The following is a 15120-nucleotide window of genomic DNA, read 5'->3' as shown; positions in this document are numbered from 1 at the left end:
TGGTTGGTTGGAAAGGATGGGGATTGTAGTCCAGCAATGCAGAGGGCGCCCGGTTGGGGAAGGAAGGCAGGCGTCAAAGAGAGGGGAGGAGGTGCAAAGCAGGTTCCTGGCTGCCCCCGGAGACCGGTTGGCTTCGCCGTATCCTACACTCGGGAGGAGGGATGGTTAGCGGGCGGGGGTCTCTCCCCCTCCCCAATAAATCCAGCCTTAAGCGCCTCCAGCGAGAAGGAGCTGCCGCTTCCCATCGCGGAAAGGCTTTGGGAGCCGGAGAACGGAGCGGCCGCCTCCTTCGCCCGCCAGGGGGCGCCTTCGCACAGCCGGTCCGCCGTCCGAGATGCTCGCCGGGGCAGGACCCGGGAGAGCGCCCGCCCGTTGAACAGGTGTCTGCGGGAGCAGCGGGCGAAGGCCGGAGCGAGCCTCCTTTCGCCTCGCCAAAAGCCCTCCGGGCGCGCTGGACTGCAAACGCCATCCTCCGCCCACGGCCGATTGGGGCTGCGGGATTTGGAGCCGGCTCGGGACCCTGGGATGGTCCCCATCGCCCGCTCGCTCCCCCGTCTGATGCGGAGGCTTTGGGAAGCCGCGGCTCACTTCCCAGACTTTAATTCGGATTGTCCCATTCGAAGTACATAGAAACTTGGCGGCGGGGCGGCCGGTTTTTGGGGCGGGGGAGGCGGGAGTAGAGAAAGCAAAGGAGCCCCAACCAGCCGCATTCATATGGGGGGTGGGGGGGTCTTCTTTCCAATTCTTTCCCCTTTTCCACCCGATCCTCTTCTGGATTTACGCGGGGCGCAAGTCTCGGCGCCAAACCGCGCACAGGGCAGCTTAATCCGGAGTCCACTCCCTTGCGTGGCGCTGCAGACTCCGAAGTCCCGTCCCCCCGCACTCGGTGGCATCCATCCCCAGGTGTATCCTCCCAGGCTCCCACCTGCCCAAAGAAACCGGCGCCGATCCGGATGGGCGCCGCTTTGCAGCAGCTCTGCGCGGCCAAGCTGCTGCGCTGAATCCGGCCCCCCCCCCCCCCGCTCTCGCCCCCCCCCTCCCACCCCAGCCGGAGCTCCCATCCGCAGCCGCGGGGGGGCACCCTCGTCCCAGCCAAGTGCCCGCAAATGAGGGGGCAGAGCCCCCCGGGCGCCGGAGTGGCAGCTTTGCGCCCAATGGCCGCGCGGCTCCGCCGAAGGAGGCGTGCCAAAGAGTCCCGATCCTGGCTGGCTGGAGGGGGAGGGGGCTCCTGCGGGGTGGGAGGGGGAGCCAATGGCGCGGGTGGGGGAGGGGCGGTGGGAGTAGCCTGGAGGGGAGTGGGCTTCTGGGCGGGGGGCCGGAGGAGCGCGGGCGGAGAGAGCGCAGGGAGAGCACCGCCGAGCCCAGCAGCCGGACCCGGGCAAAGGAGGCAAGGGAAGGGAGCGGAGAGAGCGAGAGAGCCGGCCAGCCATGGAGAATGGGCTGCAGGGACCCAGGTAAAGCCGACGGGAAAGCTCCCGCGGCGGGTTCCGCGCGTGGGGCTGCTGCATCCTTTGCAAGGACGGGCAGGATGCGCCAGCGGCGCCCGGTCCGGCTGCTCAGAGGGCAGGAGAGGCCGGGGGCTTGGGTGGGCGGCTGGGTTTCTGCAGGGGTCTCCGGACCCCCGAGACAGAGGTGGGGCGAGGGGATGGAGGAGCTCGTGGGGGTGGGGAGGGGGCAGACTTGCAGAGTCGGCAAATTCTTCGACCCCTTTGCCCCCCTCCCCACGGTCGGTCGAGATTTCCAGCGAGCGCGACTTGCAATTCGCCCCCCCTTTCCTCCCCCCTCTTGCACAGAAGACCCTTCCTCATTCTCCAAACAGGTCCCGTTCTTCTTCCAGGTACCCCGGGAAAGTATTTGGGGAAGGGTCGCGGCATCCCCGGTGCCTGAGATCCTTTGGAATGTGGATCAGAGTAGAGTCGCGGTGGGGGGGGGGCGTCATTGGGAGGGGGACAGGCATTATTTGGCCATTGCAAAATATATATATATATTTTAAATAAATTGGCCGGTTTGTCATTGAACCCACAAAGCACTTCTGGGTCTGCCTGTAGTTCTGCAGAAGGGAGGGAGGGAGGGAATGTCTTCTGGGCTGCAAGGAGATCTATTAGATTACAGTAGGGATCTTGCCAAGGGTTTTATCAGCAATTGGAGAAAAGAGGGGAGGAGAGCCCCTGTTCAGCTGCCTGCCGTAACTGCGAGGAGCCGGTCAGTTCCCAAAAGCTGGCTTTTCCCACTGTCCTGGTTGCGATTCAACCTCCCTATACATCTTGTTTACAGTAGGGCAGCAGACTTCCTATCATGGCCTCTCGGCTCGCTCGCCTGCTGCCTTTCGACCCCAGATGGGTTCTTTAATCGAGTGGATTAGAAGGGGGAGGGGGCGCAGGGAATCCGCCCAAGGGAGAGGGAGGGGGAGCAGCGGTTTCAGGAAAAACTATTTCCCCCCCCCCAAAAAAATATCTCTGCTTGGATAGTTTTGCAGCATTCTCCAGTTGTGTGAATGTGTGAGTGAATGACATATATACTGTATGTGTTTGTCTGCATCTGTGTCTATGAGGATAAATAGATAGAATGATAGACAGATAGAATGATAGAATGATAGATAGATAGATAGATAGATAGATAGATAGATAGATAGATATAAGAGATAGAGATATATTTATATATTCAAATTCAAAGGCAAAGGAATATGAATTCATATTCCAAGGGGAAACAATTAACCATAAGGGAACGAGAGCGCACAGCTTGCAAACGGCAGGCTTTTTTGGTACAGTAAGGTTGTGGAGAAACTGACCCAGCCGATTCCTACATGCCACCTATCGTGACCGTCATATTGTACACCAGCAGAAATGTTGTGAGTGGCGCAAAGTAGCCCGTTTCGTGGTCATGTTTAGGAATGTTGGCTTTGCAACCAGCATTTACACCCGCAAAAGCTTGGCGGCTGGAAGTTGGAGTCGCCAAGGCAATTGGGGGAAAAAGGGGGGGGGGCTTTTGGGATCGACCTGCGTTGTCAGGAGTTCTCTCTGCACCCTGAATTTGAGAGAAGATCTAAGCTTTGAAAGAGAGAGAAAAAAAGAAGTTTTGAAGCCGCACCTGCAGACCTGGCTCCCGTCGCCTGTGGGAGCCAAGGTGATCAGGATGTAGGTCAAATCTATTTGGATCTTCCCGAAACTGGGCCATGAAGAGGGCTTAAGGGGCAGCAGGAGACTTTGGGGGCCAGAAAGAAGTGGGAACCCCCCCCTTCTACCTGGTGTGTGCTTTCCACCTTGCTGCGAGGAATTTGGGTACAAATTGGGTGGGTGCAATTAGGGCTTCGCCTGGCCGATTGGGAAGTGGGGGAAAGTGTGTGCCCACAGGAGCATCTCATTGCCCCCGAAGGGGTGTGCTGCCCTGCTCCTCGGCACGGTTCCTGGGCTGCAGAATTTGCCGCACTGGCTATTCCGTGGCGTCTCTTGGCCCTCTCTGCCCGGGGAGGACAAACCTGGCACCTTGCCACCCGTCCGGGGCATCCGGCCAAGGCAGACTTCACTTCGCCCCTCCTCTCTCTCCCTCTTTTGAAACGCTCCTCGCTCCTAGCCTATAAGCGCTTTAGTCTCTCGCGGAACCTGGCTGAGATGAGCCGGGAGAGCCGACGGCGGCGGGGCGGAGGTGTGCAGCAGCCTTAACCATGACGGACTAACTCAGGGATGTCCTGGTCGAAGTATCAAAGGTAAGGCGAAGCTTTGATGATGCCGCACAAGAGTTGAGGAACATTTCGGGCTGCTCCTCGGCAAGAAGGGTTGTGGCCGGGATGATTCAGTCCAGTTTGAATCCAGAGCCGATCTCTCCGATCGCCAATCCTGGCTGCTTTTCCAAGATCCTGAGCCATTCCTGTCCACCAAGGAGCAGCTCCTGCCCTCACCAGGAGGGAACCTTCTGGGGGACTCCGCAGACTTTCGCCCAAAGGAGAAGCTTCCTTGGCAACTTTGCTAGGAGTGTGAGCCTTGGTGTGTTTCCGGCCCTGCCTCAGTCTTGCAAACCCCTGCAGCCTCTGGGACTGGTGGCTCGGGATGCCCACAGCTGTGCCCAGCCAGGGATGGCAACTTCTAGGAAGTTATTTGAGCTAGGGAGGAGGGAGCCTTTTAAAACCCCTTGCCGGGCAAACCCTCCCCATCATCCTAATCCGTTGCTTCCGGATTGGGCTGTCTCTTCTGCATAACATCCCTGTCACTGCTCCGGGTTCTCCCCCACGGCATCGCTGGCACCCTCTGGCGGCTGCTTCTCGCTGACTCTTGCTTTCTGCTTCGGCCCTTTCCCTTCCGCAGGCATCTCGACTGGCTGCTGTCCCAAGCCAGCCTCCTCCTCCTCCTCCTCCTCCTCCTCCTCGCACATGTCCTTCCTCTCCCCAGCCCTTGCCGTTGGCTGTTTTCCTCCTCCGGGCAGGGAAGCCGGTGGCCGTCGCGTGCCGGAGGATGAACACATGACAGGTCTTGTGTACATCACGTGTTCCCGGCTCCGTGCCAGGCCGTGACGCGGTGGTGGGTGGAGGTAGGATCCAGTTCCACATACGGAGAGGAGCCTGCTCGGCTCGGGCTTGGCAAGGACTCGGTGGTCAGTGGATGGCAGAGAGCGATGATGGGGCAGTTAGGCGGGACGCTGGGCCCGAGGGTGCCTTCCCCCTGGGGGGCTCTGGGGCAGGTGAGTCCCGGCACTGTTCGGCTGCTACGGCTTCCCCCCCTCATTGCCACCTCTTGCCTTCTCTGCTCGGCTTGTTCGTGCCGCCTTCTCCCCTCTGCTCCTTCCCCTTCAGGCTTTGCTCCGTTTCCCTCTGCTGCTTCTGACGTTCGACTTTTTTGGGCAGATATTTCCCTCCTCCTTTTCCTCCTTCTGTCTTTCCCTCCTGTCTTTTCCATCTTCTTCCATTTCTCCTCTGTCCCTGAGCTGCTCTGGTGTACGTTTCGTTCTTTCCTTCCTCAATGTGTTTTGTGCTCGGCTGTTTCTTTGCTTGCTCGCCGTTTCTTAATTCTTCTCTTTCTCCTCTCCTCCCTCTCTCTGTTCCCCTCACCTTTTATTAGTTTTTTTCCTGTCTCTTTTTCCTGTTACTTTAATTTATTTATTTCTTTTTTCCCTTTCTTTTTCTTCTTTCTTTTTCCCTTCCTTTTTCTTCTCATTCTCAGTCCCATTTCCTTCCTTCTTTCCTTCCTTCCTTCCTTCCTTCCTTCCCTCTCTCACCCCCACACATGTACAAATACACGGTTTTTTGCATCCTCCATACTTCTCTCTGTCCCAACCGAATCGGCTGTTCCTTTCCAACCCGAGTTCAGGCTTCGGGCATTTAGGCCCAGTTTGGGGCTTCCTCTCTCGGCTCGTATACTTATTCCACGCAGGGATGCAGAACCGTAGTTGCCAAACCACCGTCGTCTCTACTTTTGCAAAACAGCAAAAATCTCAGGCACAGGAATCTTGAAGGAAGTTAGTTTGATTTGCGCCTGTATTCGGAATCCAGATCTTGTTATTCTCTCTCCCACCCCACCCCTGGTTCTGCTTCCATGAATGGGACTAGAGTGGTCGGGGGCTTAATCTCTGGGCAAGAGGGACTTCGTTGGGGTTGGGAGGCGGGGGGTTTGAGGCTTGAGGGGTGAGGAGTCCCTCAGTCTCTTGAGAAGGTGGGTCTGGCCCCATTCCCAAAGACGGGAGCCTGGTGAGGGCCTTTTGCCGATCCAGCTGTGCCTTTTAGGTCTCGGTCTTCCCCTTCTGTGAATTGGGTTATAGATCTACTCCGGACGGTGCTTTTAACGCTGGATTGTTTGTGGTCTTGGATGAACCAAGAGGGGAGCAGAACGTTGGTCTTCCAAGTTTGGGATTAGCAAAAAAAAAAGCGGGGGGTGTCGGGAGGTGTTGGGCCGCGGGGTGGAGATATTTCAGCTTCCACAGCGTGAGAATTGTGGCGTTGTGGGTGCCGTGCTTTATTTCCCTTTTTTGCTTGGGCAGCGATTCTAACTAGGCCAACAGGATTAGAAAGCGTGTTGCACCAAGGGAGCCTGGCGGGTGGCATATCTGACACAGGAGTCCTCCCTTAACACCTTGCAGCCCCTTCTCTCTCCAAAGGCATCCCGGCCGGCCGGCCGCCAAGGTCTTCCGGAGTCGCCTGTGACTGTCGGGCGGCCCATGATTAATTTTCTAAAATAAGAATCTGGGTTTGCAGGCACCGTAAGAAAGCATCAGGGCCCCAGGTTTTGCAAGCTTTTGTGCCATAGATGTGACGGCAGGACGGGATTATGCTCTTGGGAAGGAAATGTCCTCTGCACATGTCCAGAGGCACTGTTTTTGCCAGCTGCAGATTGCTAAAAGTTTCAAGATGATGGGGGAAGAGATAAGGAGAGAGAAAGTTAGAGAAAGAGTTAGAAATAGATTAGATTAGATTAGATAGATAGATAGATAGATAGATAGATAGATGATAGATAAATAGATGATAGATAGATAGATAGATAGATAGATAGATAGATAGATAGATAGATAGATGATATAGATAGATGATATAAGTAGGTAGGTAGGTAGGTAGGTAGGTAGGTAGGTAGGTAGGTAGGTAGATAGATAGATAGATAGATAGATAGATAGATAGATAGATAGATAAGATGATAGATAGGTAGGTAGGTAGGTAGATAGCAATTAGTTTAGTTTTATGGTTAGGAAGGGAGGGAGAGAAAGAAAGAAAGTGAAAGAAAAGTAAAGAAAAGAAAGAAGGAAGGAAAAAGAAGGAAAGAAAGAAAGAAAGAAAACAACTACCGGCAACCTTTGACTTACAACAGTTCATTTAGTGACCATTCGAAGTTACAACGGCAGTGAAAAAATTGACTTATGACCATTTTTCCCGCTTCCGACTGTTGTAGCATTCCCCATGGTCGCGTGATCAAAATTCGGATGCTTGCCAACCAGATCCTATTTGTGACGGTCGCTGTGTCCCGGGGTCACGTGATCCCCTTTGGTGGCCTCCTGACAAGCCAAGTCCAGGGGGAAGCCAGGCTCACTTAACAGCCGTGTTACTAACTTAACAACCACAGGGACTGACTTCACAACTGTGGCAAGAAAGTTTGTGAAATGGGACCAAGTTCACAAGTGTCTCGCTTAGCAACATCAATTCCGGGCTCACTTGCGGCCATGAGCCGAGGATTACCTATAAATACAGAATACGTAAATGCGGAATGCAGAAGGGAAATGGAAGAAATGCATTTGTCTGAACTGGGGAGGGGGTCTCCTGCTTGAGCCGGGGTTGGACTAGACGACCTCTAGAAGTCCCTTCCCACTCTGTTATTCTCTTGAGCCCAACCTCAGGCACAAGGGAAATGGAAGGGTCCTCAGAACCCGGTGTAAATTAAGATCCCTTGAACCCCAGAGCACAGGGCCGTAAAGAGGAAGAATTCTGGCACCCTTCGGGGGCATCGGTGCTGGATTCGAGAGGTGCTCCTGGGCTTTAATGTGCCTGCTGATTTCTTCCGCCAAACAAGGAGGTGGGGGGCTGTGGATAATTAAGGTGGACCCCGAAGGCTGCCTATAAGATGGGTCAAAGGAAACCCCCAAAAGGGAGGCTGGGCCAAGGGGGGAGAGGCTTGCCAGGGACTGCCCCATATAGGTGCCCCAAATACCTTGGACTCTCTTTCCTGCCTGCGTGGCCCTTGGCGTGATGAAGTGTCCGACTCTTCCCGATGAGCTGGGTCATCGATCAGCTGATGCAGCAGCTAGGAGCCTCAGCTAGTCCTCGAATTATGACCTCCATTGGACCCAACATTGACCTCCCTTAGCGAAATGATCCTTGAGTGGATTTTGCCCCATCTTATGACCATTTCTTGCCATCGTTGCTAAGTGAATCCCTGCTGTCCTTACCTTAGTAACATGGGTGGGGAAAGCAAAATAATGAACTGGTAGAACAAGCGGCCAATGGTGGATTTTTAAAATAACAACAACAAGAACAACAGCAATTTCAATGACAATAATTTTAATAATACTTTTAATAATAATTTTAACAATAATTTTAACAATAATTTTAATAATAGTAATTTAACAATTTTAACAATAATAATTTCAATAATAATAAGTTTAATAATATATATTTTTTAATAATCAATATCATTTATTCCAGAGAAGTAGAATTTGCAAATGTTGATTTATTTCCAGGAAGCATATCGGTAATCCTCGACTTACAACCATTTGTTTAGTAACCATTCAAAGTTACAGCAGCACTGAAAAAAAGCGACTTATGGCCGTTTTTCACACTTACGACCATTGCAGCATCCCCATGCGATCAAAATTCAGGTGCCGGGCAACTGGCTCACATTTATGACGGTTGCAATGAATGTCCCGGGGTCATGGGATCCCCTTTTGGGGCGTTTGATCACATGACCAGGGGATGCTTACCAGGGTCACAAGCGGCCCTGAGCCCCTTTTTTCGTGGCCTTGGTAACTTCGAACGGTCACTAAACGAACCCGTCGTAAACCATGGACCGCTTGGGCTTTCTGTCGTTCGTTTCGATTGTCTCTCCACGACACCTTTAGAGCTAGAAGTAGTCGGGATGTTGATGGGACAGGAGTCAAAAAAGTCAAGATGGCCACTGCCGTCGTGTACCTAAAGCCCCGCCCCTTCTTATGACATCACTTATTCACGCCCCCCTCGGATTCAGCCTCTGCTTTTATTAGCAAATGGCACATAAGAACGGTGGTTTTAAGACACACACACACAAACACTCACACACACAAACACTCTCTCACACACACACACACACACACACACCACCTATACACCATAGTTTGGGTCGGAAGAAAGAGTGTGTTCCTCTCCCCGCCCTTCTGCCATTGTAAAAGACGCTCTTCGTAGTTTTTAAAGGGAGCCTCATAATCTGCAAAGCCCTAAATAGTTTTGAGTTGGAAGCGAAGAGCACGTTCGATGTCTCTCTGTTGGCTCCGCTCCCTTAAGCATCGGTGCCCCAGAGATTTGGTGCCCCAGATGTTTTTCCAGGTAATGGATTTGGGGCAGTAGATACCACACATTTTTTTTTCCTCTACACCTTTTGGAAGTTCAATGCACGTTTATTGTTGTTTAACTTCTGGCAATGCCTTCATCTTTCGTCACTCGTTTTGAGGTGCCTTTATCACCCCCAAGTCATGATTTTGCTGAATTTCTTCCGGGCATGGCTGTTCCTGTGGGGAGCGCCTGGGCACGTAGCTTCATCTTTTTCATTTATTTATTTATTTCCCTCCTTTTTGGGTTAAGTCAGTCAGTCCTCCAGAGTTGTCGCAAAGGCAGCTTCTCGGTCCAAATAACAATGGCGTTATCGAATGGAGAAAATTCCTGTCTGCTTCACGCATCTTTCTAAAGGCAGAGGGGTCTCCAACCTTGGCAACTTTAAGACTTGTGGACTTCAACTCCCAGAATTCCCAGATGGAGCAGGGGTCTCCAGCCTTGGAACTCTGGGAGTTGAAGTCCACAGATTGCCAAGCTCGGAGACACACACACACACCCTTACTAATCTATAATACACACTTCTGAAGTTGTTCTCCTGTTGGAATTGTTGCTGGAATTGTTCTAATTTAGGGCATCCGGAAGACAGCCCACATTGTTGGCTTGGGGTCAGGGCAAACTATCATTGGGATGAACCATCTTTGGTGTAACGCTCAGGATCGGACCCTGTTGTAATATAGTCCCTTGTGTAGGTGTGTGTCCCCCATGGCCTAGTTCATACTAGGGCTTGCAGAGCCACGCTGAATCACACAGGAGAAAACAAACTCCTAAATTGGTCTGAGGCCTCTTTTGAGTTTTGATGGCCACGATTTTTGTACAGTGTTCCGCTTACTGGGAGTCATAAAAGTAGTGCTTGACTTACAGGAGTTCATTTAGCGACAGTTCAAAGTTGCAACAGCAGTGGAAAAAGGGATATTTTTCCTACACCTACGACCATTGCCGCATCCCCAGGGTTATATGTGTGATCAAAACTTAGACGCTTGCCAAGTGACTCCTATTTATGACGGTTGCTGTCTCCTGCGGCCACGTGACTCCCTTTGGCCGGGGGTCTTGGGGGAATCCAGATTCACTTGTGACTGACTTAACACTGGCAGTGATTCACTTAACAACCATGCCAAGGAAGGTCGTAAAACGGGGCAAAACTCACTTAAACGTTTCGCTTAACAACAGATGTGTTGGGCTCAGACTGTGGTCGTAAGTCGAGGACTGGCTGGATATCCACTTCGGAAAGACCTGTAGTCTTCTAAGAGAGTTGAGAATGAGGCAGCTTCTTTTGTTGTTTTCTGGTTATTCCTTCAGAAGAAAAATTTGCATTTTGATTTTTTTTAGAAAAACCAGGCAGCGCCCTGATGTATTGTTGGCTTGTTCTTTGGTTGAGATTTGCCAAAATATTATTTTTATTTAAGTTTTTTTCTGCAAGGTGGGAACAGCCCCCTAAAGAGGTGTAAAGGGAGCTTAAAGTCCAGTCCCAGTGTATAAGGTGGGTGGACTTCAGCTCCCAGAATTCCCCAGGCAGTATGCTAATGAACTGTAAGATGGGTGGACGTCAGCTCCCAGAATCCCCCAGGCAGTATGCTAATGAACTGTAAGATGGGTGGACGTCAGCTCCCAGAATTCCCCAGGCAGTATGCTAATGAACTGTAAGATGGGTGGACGTCAGCTCCCAGAATCCCCCAGGCAGTATGCTAATGAACTGTAAGATGGGTGGACTTCAACTCCCAGAATCCCCCAGGCAGTATGCTAATGAACTATAAGATGGGTGGACGTCAGCTCCCAGAATCCCCCAGGCAGTATGCTAATGAACTGTAAGATGGGTGGACGTCAGCTCCCAGAATTCCCCAGGCAGTATGCTAATGAACTGTAAGATGGGTGGACGTCAGCTCCCAGAATTCCCCAGGCAGTATGCTAATGAACTGTAAGATGGGTGGACGTCAGCTCCCAGAATCCCCCAGGCAGTATGCTAATGAACTGTAAGATGGGTGGACTTCAACTCCCAGAATCCCCCAGGCAGTATGCTAATGAACTATAAGATGGGTGGACGTCAGCTCCCAGAATCCCCCAGGCAGTATGCTAATGAACTGTAAGATGGGTGGACTTCAACTCCCAGAATCCCCCAGGCAGTATGCTAATGAACTATAAGATGGGTGGACGTCAGCTCCCAGAATCCCCCAGGCAGTATGCTAATGAACTGTAAGATGGGTGGACGTCAGCTCCCAGAATTCCCCAGGCAGTATGCTAATGAACTGTAAGATGGGTGGACGTCAGCTCCCAGAATCCCCCAGGCAGTATGCTAATGAACTGTAAGATGGGTGGACGTCAGCTCCCAGAATCCCCCAGGCAGTATGCTAATGAACTGTAAGATGGGTGGACTTCAACTCCCAGAATCCCCCAGGCAGTATGCTAATGAACTATAAGATGGGTGGACTTCAGCTCCCAGAATTCCCCAGGCAGTATGCTAATGAACTGTAAGATGGGTGGACTTCAACTCCCAGAATCCCCCAGGCAGTATGCTATTGAACTATAAGATGGGTGGACGTCAGCTCCCAGAATCCCCCAGGCAGTATGCTAATGAACTGTAAGATGGGTGGACGTCAGCTCCCAGAATTCCCCAGGCAGTATGCTAATGAACTGTAAGATGGGTGGACGTCAGCTCCCAGAATCCCCCAGGCAGTATGCTAATGAACTGTAAGATGGGTGGACTTCAACTCCCAGAATTCCCCAGGCAGTATGCTAATGAACTATAAGATGGGTGGACGTCAGCTCCCAGAATTCCCCAGGCAGTATGCTAATGAACTGTAAGATGGGTGGACTTCAACTCCCAGAATTCCCCAGGCAGTATGCTAATGAACTGTAAGATGGGTGGACTTCAACTCCCAGAATTCCCCAGGCAGTATGCTAATGAACTGTAAGATGGGTGGACTTCAACTCCCAGAATTCCCCAGCCAGCCATGCTGGCTGGGGAATTCTGGGAGTTGAAGTCCACCCATCTTAAAGTTCCCGCGGTTGAGACACACTGTAGGAGAACACTATCTGAAGAAGGCAGATTCGTGGGTTAAGTTTGGAGTTGAAGTTAGTCCTTGGGGTATCTGGGGGATGAGGTCAAAAAAGTCAAAATGGCACCCTCAAATCACTGGGCACCCCACCGGCTTCCTGATACCCCCACACATACACACTTCCCACACTTGCCTGCCTCCAGAGCTGCTTCCCAAAAAGACCTCCCCCCCCCCCCAACTCGGGAGGTGAAACACCTCGCGACTGCCGACACCAGGTGTGTGTGTGTGTGCGCACGACACAAGCTTGTTTAGCGATTCGCCCACCGCACTTCCTCTTGCTAATTGCCGGCTGATTAAGGAGAGGAGAAAGGGCAGCCCTGTTTCCCCCCGTTTAATTGCACGCTTGCGAATCACTCTTTGCCCTGCACACAATTCAGTGGCGCTCGCAAGGCCCCCAGGGAGGAAGAAGAGTAAAAATAACAACAACAACAACAATAATAATAATAAGCATATTAATACAACTGGTCTTTCGACTTACGACAGTTCCTGCAGTGACAGTTTGACGTTACAACAACCCTTGTGACTGGGTTTCACACGACGGTCACATGATCAAAATTCAGATGCTTTGCAACCGACCCCTTCTCACGACGGCTTTAGGACCTTCTGATGAGCCAACCCAATGGGGTTTAAACCAGACTCGCTTAACGACCGCCTTAGTCGCGGAACAACTGCAGCAATCCCCTTAACACCCGTGGCACGGAAGGCGAAGTTTACTTAGCAGGCGTCTCACTCAGCGACACAAATGTGTGGGGCCCCCCATTGTGGTCGTATGTCGAGGACTCCCTGTCTCGTTACACTCAAGGGCGGCTCCGAAAGGCGGGCCAGGCGATGCCAGCTCCTTCCCTCCTCCCGGCTCCCTTTGCCATGAAACCCGGTTTTAACGCTGGCACCGTCTTCCGCCCGCTGCATGCGATATCAGTGACTAAGCCGAGCGTTTTGGGGAGGGGGGGGGCTTTCCGTCTGCAAGGTGGGCGAAGGGGAACCGACGTGGGCGAGGAGGCCCAAATGAAGGCCCAGAGGTTGAGATGCTCGGAGCAGCCTCCGGGGAGCCCGAAGTGGCCTTCGAACCGTGCAGGAGAAGCCGGCATGGGGCAAAGGGAAAGGGGGCTGACTCAGTTTCTCAAGCTTTTTTTTGGGGGGGGGGCATCTGCCCCTCCTGCCTGTCCTCCAGCCCCCCCCCCCCCAGCCCAGCCCAGCCTTAGCAGCAGCCCTGTGCCAGCCCAGTTGGCAGAGTGCCCAGGGCTGTGCGTTGCAGCCGGGCGGCCAATGGCTGCGCTGTGTTCCCAACCGAAATTAGCAAGCAAAACAGGAAGGAGGCCGGCCGCTGGTTGGCTGCTCCCGGCCTGCCCCGTCCCCCCGCCCGTCGCTAGGCTCACGTAGGCCCAGCCTGAGCAAGGGGCCTCTGGGCTGCCGTCCAAGCAGTGAATGGGGGGGGGGGGAGAAACGACAGGCAGGGGGGGAGGGCTCAGGCCTCTCCGGGATCCAGAGGGCACGGCGGTGCAGGCAGCAAGGGCCGGGCTGGTGGCACGGCAGCCAGGCTTGCCAGGGTGGGTGGCACGAGGGCAGGGATCCCCCCCGAAGCAGTCAGCCCCGGAATGTACCACCCACAAACAGCTGGGCTGGGGCAAGGGAACTCGGGGGTCTTGCAGGCTAGGGATTTTTGCAGAGGCGGCATTTGGGGGAGGCCCGCTTTCTACCCGGGAGACCCCTCCCCAAATCTTTCTCCCTCTAACTCTTGACTGCTGAGCTCTGTTTCTCCGGGAAATGCAGCCGCGGGCAGGGGGGGGTGTTCAGGAGAGGGGGGGGGAAGCATAACCTGGCTTGCTGGATGCTTTTCTCTTCCGCCTCCGGCCTCTTGGAAGGTTAACCAAGGTATAGCATCACTTCTGGGAAACGTTTGTTTCGGGACGTTCAATGGGGCTGGTTCCCAAATCGGAGTTTTTGCAAAGAGGGGCGACGGGGTGGGAGAAGACATCTTTTAAGCGGGGAGATCACGCATTGTGTGGGGAACTTTCCCAGGCTTCCCGAGCGTAGGATGGAGGAGGAGTAGCATTCTTTCTCTTTTCTAGTGGGGGGGCTGGTCTGGACTATGCTTTCCATCATCCTCATCCCCTTCCAGCCTGGCTTGGGAAAGATGGGGCCCCGGGGTCTTCTTTAGATTCCCCCCTCCCCCAATCTATGGTAGGCTTGCTCAGGCTTGGACACTTGAATGTGTGGACTTCAATTCCCAGAATTCCCCAGCCAGCAAAGCTGGCTGGGGAATTCTGGGAGTTGAAGTCCACCTATGTTCAGATTCGCTTGCACGCTGGCTGGGGGATTCTGGGAGTTGAAGTCCACCTATCTTCAAATTCACTTTCACACTGGCTGGGGGATTCTGGGAGTTGAAGTCCACCTATCTTCAAGTTCACTTTCACACTGGCTGGGGGATTCTGGGAGTTGAAGTCCACCTATCTTCAGGTTCACTTGCATGCTGGCTGGGGGATTCTGGGAGTTGAAGTCCACCTATCTTCAAATTCACTTTCACACTGGCTGGGGGATTCTGGGAGTTGAAGTCCACCTATTTTCAGATTCGCTTGCACGCTGGCTGGGGGATTCTGGGAGTTGAAGTCCACCTATCTTCAAATTCACTTTCACACTGGCTGGGGGATTCTGGGAGTTGAAGTCCACCTATCTTCAAGTTCACTTTCACACTGGCTGGGGGATTCTGGGAGTTGAAGTCCACCTATCTTCAGGTTCACTTGCATGCTGGCTGGGGGATTCTGGGAGTTGAAGTCCACCTATCTTCAAATTCACTTTCACACTGGCTGGGGGATTCTGGGAGTTGAAGTCCACCTATTTTCAGGTTCGCTTGCACGCTGGCTCGGGGATTCTGGGAGTTGAAGTCCACCTATCTTCAAATTCACTTTCACACTGGCTGGGGGATTCTGGGAGTTGAAGTCCACCTATTTTCAGGTTCTCTTGCACCCTGGCTGGGGGATTCTGGGAGTTGAAGTCCACCTGTCTTCAAATTCACTTTCACACTGGCTGGGGGATTCTGGGAGTTGAAGTCCACCTATTTTCAGGTTCCCTTGCACGCTGGCT

General features: G+C 53.0%; 1 protein-coding gene across 3 annotated transcripts in view; it reads left to right on the top strand.

Annotated features, from left to right (window-relative positions):
- Positions 1–1350: 1350 nt before the first annotated feature.
- The window catches only part of HIF3A (hypoxia inducible factor 3 subunit alpha), a 41231-nt gene continuing 27461 nt past the window's right edge, over positions 1351–15120 (top strand). The window contains exon 1 of one of the 3 annotated variants that reach the window (XM_032227327.1): positions 1351–1454. In XM_032227327.1, the coding sequence (XP_032083218.1) occupies positions 1429–1454 (26 nt within the window). In that variant the 5' untranslated portion in view covers positions 1351–1428. Of the gene's footprint in view, positions 1455–3618; positions 3704–4568; positions 4672–15120 lie in introns of those variants that run through there. The other 2 variants (XM_032227328.1, XM_032227329.1) reach the window with 2 other exon arrangements.

Source organism: Thamnophis elegans, chromosome 12 (assembly GCF_009769535.1).
Source record: "Thamnophis elegans isolate rThaEle1 chromosome 12, rThaEle1.pri, whole genome shotgun sequence".
Taxonomy (NCBI): domain Eukaryota; kingdom Metazoa; phylum Chordata; class Lepidosauria; order Squamata; family Colubridae; genus Thamnophis; species Thamnophis elegans.
Note: the sequence above shows the minus strand (reverse complement) of the source record. Positions and strands in the feature narration are given on the sequence as shown.